The 6,861-nt window shown below is 53.4% G+C and overlaps 1 protein-coding gene across 1 annotated transcript in view; it reads left to right on the top strand.

Moving 5' to 3' along the window:
* The first annotated feature begins 701 nt into the window (after positions 1-701).
* DPYSL4 (dihydropyrimidinase-like 4) overlaps positions 702-6,861 on the top strand; it is a 14,142-nt gene continuing 7,982 nt past the window's right edge. Inside the window, exons 1-8 of the mRNA XM_009997549.1 lie at positions 702-779; positions 978-1,066; positions 1,643-1,827; positions 2,599-2,757; positions 4,360-4,421; positions 4,507-4,587; positions 5,836-5,904; positions 5,984-6,104. Of these exons, the coding sequence (XP_009995851.1) occupies positions 702-779; positions 978-1,066; positions 1,643-1,827; positions 2,599-2,757; positions 4,360-4,421; positions 4,507-4,587; positions 5,836-5,904; positions 5,984-6,104 (844 nt within the window). The remainder of the gene's footprint in view (positions 780-977; positions 1,067-1,642; positions 1,828-2,598; positions 2,758-4,359; positions 4,422-4,506; positions 4,588-5,835; positions 5,905-5,983; positions 6,105-6,861) is intronic.

Raw genomic sequence — 6,861 nt, 5'->3', positions numbered from 1 at the left:
TGCGCCCCGCGAGGGGAGGAGCCGCGGGGCTCTCCCATGGGGCAACCGACACAGGAGATCCTTATGATTGATTTTCTGGGACAGGGGAAAACAACAAAGGGCCAACAAAGCCTCGGCACTTTTACAAACGCAGTGCGTTTCTTTAATATGTTTTTGTGGTTTTTTTTTAATATGCCAGTGATGCTTTTTAACCCAAGCCCCGTTGCGCTCCCCAGGCTGGGCATCAGCACCCCCCCTGTGCTTTCAGGCACCTCCTGGGCTCTGCTGCCACCTGCTGCTGCTCTTTGTGGTGCCCGTTCCTGCCTTGGTAATAATTTTTCTAGCAGCACCAGGGACCAGAAGAATCCTCTTCCCCATTTACAGAAGTGCCACTGCCTCCTCATTCTTCTGATGAAAGCTCTGCAGATCCGGCAGCTGTGCCGCTGTCGGGCTCTGAAGTGAGGGAGGTTCTCGGGGCGTTCTCAGCCTCACAGGGCTGAGAAAACGAGTGAGCATCAATAGATCAGCAGGTTAATAAGATGCACTTACAAGTCTCCATAAGGGGAGCAGGTGGAGGAGGCAGGGACCTGGCCGAGCTGCAGGATGGTGTCTTGCAAACCTTTTAAAACTGCTGAGAGCCGCGGTCAGTCTGTGAGCCCGCTCGGCAGGATCCCTGGGGGCAGGGCTGCAGGTCGCTGCCTGGGGACAGGGACAGCTCCGGGATGCAGGGCTGGGACCGGCCGGGGGGGCCAGGGCTGCAGGCTGGGTTTGCTGCCTGTCTGGCAGAGCTTGTGTGCCTCGTAAGGGACGATTTTCTGTGGTTTTCTTTGCAAAATACAGTTGGGCTTTGGGGTAGAAGTGTTGCTGTAGAACAGTGAAGTCATTCAAATAAATGTGTATGATTGAAGGGCAACCCTAGACTTACTGAAAGTTCATAGTGAGTAAAGTAGCATCTAATTAATCTTCTAAAAACTGTGGGGTTGTTTTTTTTTCATTAGGGTGACCAGCTTCTGATCAAAGGAGGAAAAATTGTCAACGATGATCAGTCATTTTATGCAGATGTTTATGTGGAAGATGGTTTAATAAAGTAAGTTAAGCAGTTGTATCTGGTAATGTAATTCCCAAGCAGCACTATGGGATTTGTACAAGGTTCCTTTCTGCCATTTTTTTCTTGGAAATATGTTCCCTTTTGAAAAACAAGGGCAGGATAGCATCAGGAAAGAACTGTGCTACTGGGCTTTTGTGGCTGGGAGGATGTATGAAGTGCAAGCAGCTTGTGCTCTCCTGAGCTGTGCTGGAGAGGAGTAGGAGCAGGGTCACCCTGGGTCCTGCTGGGACACCTCGGCAGCTCCTGTGTCCTGAGCAGGTCCTGGTGTGTCCCAGCACTGCTGATGAGCACCAGAGCTGGCAGGGGAGGGACAGGGACCGGTGGGATGGGAGCTGGGGGGGTCTCCAGCAGACCCTGCTCCACGCTGGGGCTGACCCAGCCCACGAGCTCCCTGCACGTGCCCTCTCTGGGGGAGGACGCGGCCCCGGGTGCCGAGCGCTGGGCAGTGCACACCTGCCCGTGTGTGCCCATGGGCAGTGCTTGGCACAAGCTGCTTTTGCATCCTCACCTGAAAGCTGTTGCCAGTTAACAGGGGGATCCTAATGTCACTTCCAGACAGATTGGAGAGAACCTGCTCGTTCCGGGAGGAGTGAAGACGATCGATGCCTACGGGCAGATGGTGATGCCGGGGGGGATCGATGTCCACACCAGGCTGCAGATGCCCATCATGGGGATGACCTCTGCTGATGGCTTCTTCCAGGGCACAAAAGCAGCCCTGGCTGGAGGCACCACAATGATCAGTAAGATAAGCAGTATTCAAACAGGCTTCTATGTAGGACATGGTTTAGGAAAACACATGGGGCCTTTTATCATTGCAGAGATTATTTACCCTGATAGCCAAGAAATGCTAATTTTTGCTGTAGAAATCAAAGCATTACAGAGCTCATTAAAATGCATTATGTACCTTTCAGAACCTGCCTCCGTTGCTACACACACATACTAAAAATATATATCTGGTCCTGCTTCACCTCATAAGAGGACCAAATAGAAGAAAACTGTAAGGACCTTGTAATATGTTTTTAATAGCTCTTCACCTGTGTATTTATAGGAGTTTTTCAGCTCTGTGAGCACGGCTTCTGGTTTTGTGTTAATGTAAAGTAATTTTGGTTTCTGTTTTGCTCTTGTTCTGGTCTCACTGTGGCATTTAACTGCAGGACCAGACTCTGCAAGTCCTGGCGTAGATCTGTACTGACCTCACAGCCAGTTCTGCAGGGAGCAGGGACAAAGATAGGACAAGGGCAGTAAGTGATGGGTGGGGAATGCCTGAGGGAGCTGTGCGAGGCTGTGCTTTGGTCACCAGCCCCCCTGAGCTGCAGGGGAACAAAGGGCAACAACATGGTTGTGACAGCGGGTTAGTTTGTTCCGTCTGTTTCACCCGGGGAAGCGTTTCCTCCTGCGTCTTCGAGCAGTGCTATGGGAAGGAGAGGGGGTGAGAATGTCTCCTTTTCGGAGCAGCAAAGCCTTGCCCAGGGGGCTGCTGGGCTGCCCCGCTCAGGGTGGTGTCTCCGCAGTCGAGCACGTGTGCCCCGCGGCGGGGAGCAGCCTCCTGGCCGCCTTCGACCGTCGTTGCGCCCCCCGCCAGGCCTGCTGCGACTACGGCCTCCACGTGGACATCCCGCGCTGGCACGACGGCCTGGGCGAGGAGCTGGAGGCCCTGGGCAAGGACAAGGGTAAGCACAGCCACGGAAACCCACCTGGGGAACTCGGGGAAACGGGGTTGGGTGCCCTGGTCCCGGCTGCCTGACAGACCTGGGGGTGTTCAGGTACAAATGCATTCGTAGGATCATAGAATCGTCCTGGTTGGGAGGAGCCTTGAAGGTCATCAAGTCCAACCATAACCTAAATCCCCCTACCATAACCTAATTTACCCATTCAGTGCTTAAATCATGTCTCTAAGCATTATATCTGCATTTCTTTCAAACACTCCCAGGGATGGTGACTCCACCACCTCCCTGGGCAGCCTGTTCCACTGTCCAACCACTCTTTGGGTGAAGAAATTCTTCCTAATACCCAGTCAAGCCCTCCCCTGGTGCAGCTTCAGGCCATGTCCTCTGGTCCTGTCATTATTCACTTGGGAGAAGAGCCCAGCTCCCCCTCCCTACAACCTCCTTTCAGGCAGTTGTAGAGGGCAATGAGGTCTCCCCTCAGCCTCCTCTTCTCCAAACTAAACAAACCCAGTTCCCTCAGCCTCTCCTCGTAGGACTTGTTCTCCAGATCTTTCCCCAGCTTGGTAGCTCCATGGACACACTCCAGCAACACAACATCCTTCTGGTAGTGAGGGGCCCAGAACTGCACACGGGACTCGAGGGTCAAGTCATGGTTTATAGGATGAAGCTGAACTTTGGGCTTTCCACAGAGATTTCATTAGTGCCTGTAATTCCTGCACACCCTGAGGTGCCCCCTGGCCACGGCCTATGGGAAAGGAGGCCCCAAAGCAGGAATTAATCCATTTCATGAATACCCACTTCCATGTTTGGAACTACATTTTGCTTTCTGATATGCTAATGGAGAGCTAAGTGACTTTGGTGTGATTTGCAGCCTTGCAAGCAGGGCTTAATTGGTCCATTAACATAGACATTTGCAGTGTTTCCTATTAAAATGCAGAGTGGCTGAAGCTATTCTGAGTTTATTCTGGGTATTTTTCACATGTATGGTCCCATGAAATACAGTTTGCTTGTAATTTGATCATCATTTGGGATTAGTTGTTGCCTCTATCCCTATAAACTACAGCAGCAATTCTCCATCTTTGAATCAGTGCTTCTGTGTTTTGTCCTGGAAGTGAATTATTGCCTGCAATGCTGCCTGCAAAGTACTGCACATCTGCTCCTCTAGCCATAAATAACAGTGTTCTAATATTAGAGAGACTTTTCTTTTGATGTAATTTGTAGTCTTGGCACTAATACACTAATTCAAAGACAGTTATCTGGAAGAAGCTGGGTATAAACCATAAATTGAAACCAGCCCTGAAGAGAAAACTCAACCTGGGAGCAAGATGTTTGATTCTGTGGGTTCAGAGCAAGTGACTTCAAAGCACTTGGTATGGGCTGTGGGGTTTTGTGGTCAGGGCATCCCTAGGTAGGGGGGGTCCACAGGGTGTGCTGTCTGTCACAGCTCCCCAGCTTTGGGCTTCAGCTCCTGTTTCAGCCCTTTCTTTGGTTTCAGTCCAGCCCTGGCCTGCCTAGACACCCCAGGCTCAAATGCCTCTGCTCAGCCCATGCTGGGTAGCCCAGGTCTCAGCTGGGACAATAAACATTTTGTTTTCTTTGCTGCAGGTGTGAACTCCTTCCTGGTTTTCATGGCCTACAAAGACAAGCTGCAGTGCACTGATGCCCAGGTAACGCAGCCATCCCGTGCCCAGGGACAGCCTGGGAGCGTGGGCTGTGCTGGAGCTGCCCTTGGCACCCTCTGTCCCTTGGCAGATGTACCAGATATTCTGCATGATCCGAGACCTGGGGGCCATCGCCCAAGTGCACGCGGAGAACGGAGACATCATTGATGAGGTGGGTGTTCCTGCTGGGGGCAGCATCAGGCGCACCAGGGTGTTTGGAGGGAGGCAAAGTGCTGACTTTGCCAGCGGGGAGGTGGAGCTGTGCCAGGTCCCTTGGAGCCTTCAGGTTCCATAGGGATCGGCCCAGGTGGGGGAGCAGCCTGCGCTGGGCACAAGGTGTGGGAGCACTGGGAGGTCCTGCTGCACTCAGCAGCATCCCCAGCTCCTCACATGTGCTCCAGGGTCATAGAATCACAGAATCATTCAGGTTGGAAGGGACCTCAAAGATCATCAAGTTCTAACCCCCCCTGCCATGAGCAGGAAACCCTCCCACCAGACCAGGCTGCACAAAACCTCGTCCAACCCGGCCTTACAAACCTCCAGGGATGGGGCATCAACAACTTCCCTGGGTAATCCATTCCAGCTCCTCACCACCCTTAGAGTAAAGAATTTCTTCCCAATATCTAACCTAAATCTCCCCTCTTTCAGTTTAAAACCATGACCCCTTGTCCTGTCACTGCCCTCTCTGATGAAAAGCCCCTCTCCAGCTTTCCTGGAGCCCCTTCAGGCCCTGGAAGCTGCTCTCAGGTCTCCCTGGAGCCTTCTCTTCTCCAGGCTGAACACCCCAACTCTCCCAGCCTGGCTCCAGAGCAGAGCTGCTCCAGGCCCTCTCCAACAGGTCTATATCTTTCTTGTGCTGAGGGCACCAGAGCTGTACACAGCACTCCAGATGGGGTCTGAGCAGAGCAGAGGGGACAATCCCCTGCCTGGCCCTGCTGGCCACACATCTTGTGAGGCAGCCCAGGACACAACTGCCCCTCTGGGCTCCAGCACACACTGGTGGCTCATGTCCAGCTTCTCATCTACTGCCACCCCCAAGTCCTTCTCCTTGGGGCTGCTCTCCAGCCATTCTTCCCCCAGCCTGCATTTGTGCCTGGGTCAAAGACAACGTGGGTAACCTCAATCCAACCCAGAGTCTGTTCCAGCTTCTGTCACCGTGGGGTCCTTGCAGGGATGATTTTTCCCCCTTGTGACATGAGGTTGTGTCAGGGGGGCCAGGGCTCCAGAAATGCTGCCACAGCAGGAGATGGGCCCACTAGGAAGTGGCTGCAGTGGCTTGTGGCATGTCACAGGTGTGAGTGGTGCCACCTTGTCACGCTCGTGACTCCCCATCCCTCTCAGGCACTTCTGAGCAAGGGCTGTTGCCCGCCCACGTTGCTTTGGCCGGGCTCTCCTTCCCACTGCCCGCTCTTCCACCCAGGAGCAGAAGCGGCTGCTGGAGCTGGGGATCACGGGGCCGGAGGGGCACGTCCTGAGCCGGCCCGAGGAGGTGAGACCCCAGCCCCCTGCAGCCCCCCAGCCAGGCTCAGCACCAGCAGGGCTGCCCCACACCTGTCCCTGTGCCGCAGGTGGAGGCCGAGGCCGTGTACCGCGCCATCACCATCGCCAGGCAGGCCAACTGCCCCCTCTACGTCACCAAAGTCATGAGCAGAGGAGCAGCAGATGTCCTGGCGCAGGCAAAGAGGAAAGGTAAAGCCTTGTTTCCTGCTTGCACACCGGTGGAGCCTGTTTCAGTACACCCAGGAATATCATCCCAGCTGCAAGGCTTAGGAACTCGTTATCACCCAAATTCTCTCACATTCTAAGGGTGTTAAAACTGGGTGTTGGCTTTTCTTGGCAGCCTGTGCCAGAGCTAATTGCTCTGAGCTGGAAAGGTTTCAGATGTGCTTGAAAATTTGACACCTGAATCTTGGTAGGCACAGCTAAAAAAAGGAAATAATTCACCTTCAGTTGTTTGTCATTAACTAGATGAGAGGCAGATCTGGAGCAGGCTTCACGTTCAGGCTGGGGGTAGAGTGGGAGGGGTTGGAAGCAATCGGGTGGGGAGTGGGGTGGGAACCATGCCCAGGGTCTGCAGCCCCCCCTGCCCCAGCCAGGAGGTGGCAGAGCTGGTGGTCCAGTGCAAGGGAAGGCACGATGGTTTGAGGACATGGATGGAGGTTTGGTCTAAGGGGAAAGCAGACAGATTCAAAGCTTTTTATGACTGTTTCCCAGTCATCTGAGATAAACTAAATTATTAATGCACATTTAAAAAGCTGACATACTGGGAACACTGAAATAAGTGAAACCGTCTTGTGTTGTTAGGGCATGGATGAGGGGGAGGTTTTTAAGGTGAAAGAGGGTAGATTTAGATTGGGTATTAGGAAGAAATTCTTCACTATGAGGGTGGTGAGAGCCTGGCCCAGGTTGCCCAGGGAAGCTGTGGCTGCCCCATCCCTGGCAGTGT

This window comes from Chaetura pelagica, unplaced genomic scaffold (assembly GCF_000747805.2).
Source record: "Chaetura pelagica isolate M959 unplaced genomic scaffold, ChaPel_1.0 scaffold185, whole genome shotgun sequence".
In the NCBI taxonomy this organism is placed as follows: Eukaryota; Metazoa; Chordata; class Aves; order Apodiformes; family Apodidae; genus Chaetura; species Chaetura pelagica.
The sequence above is the reverse complement of the archived record's forward strand: the minus strand, read 5'-3'. Positions and strand labels throughout refer to the sequence as shown.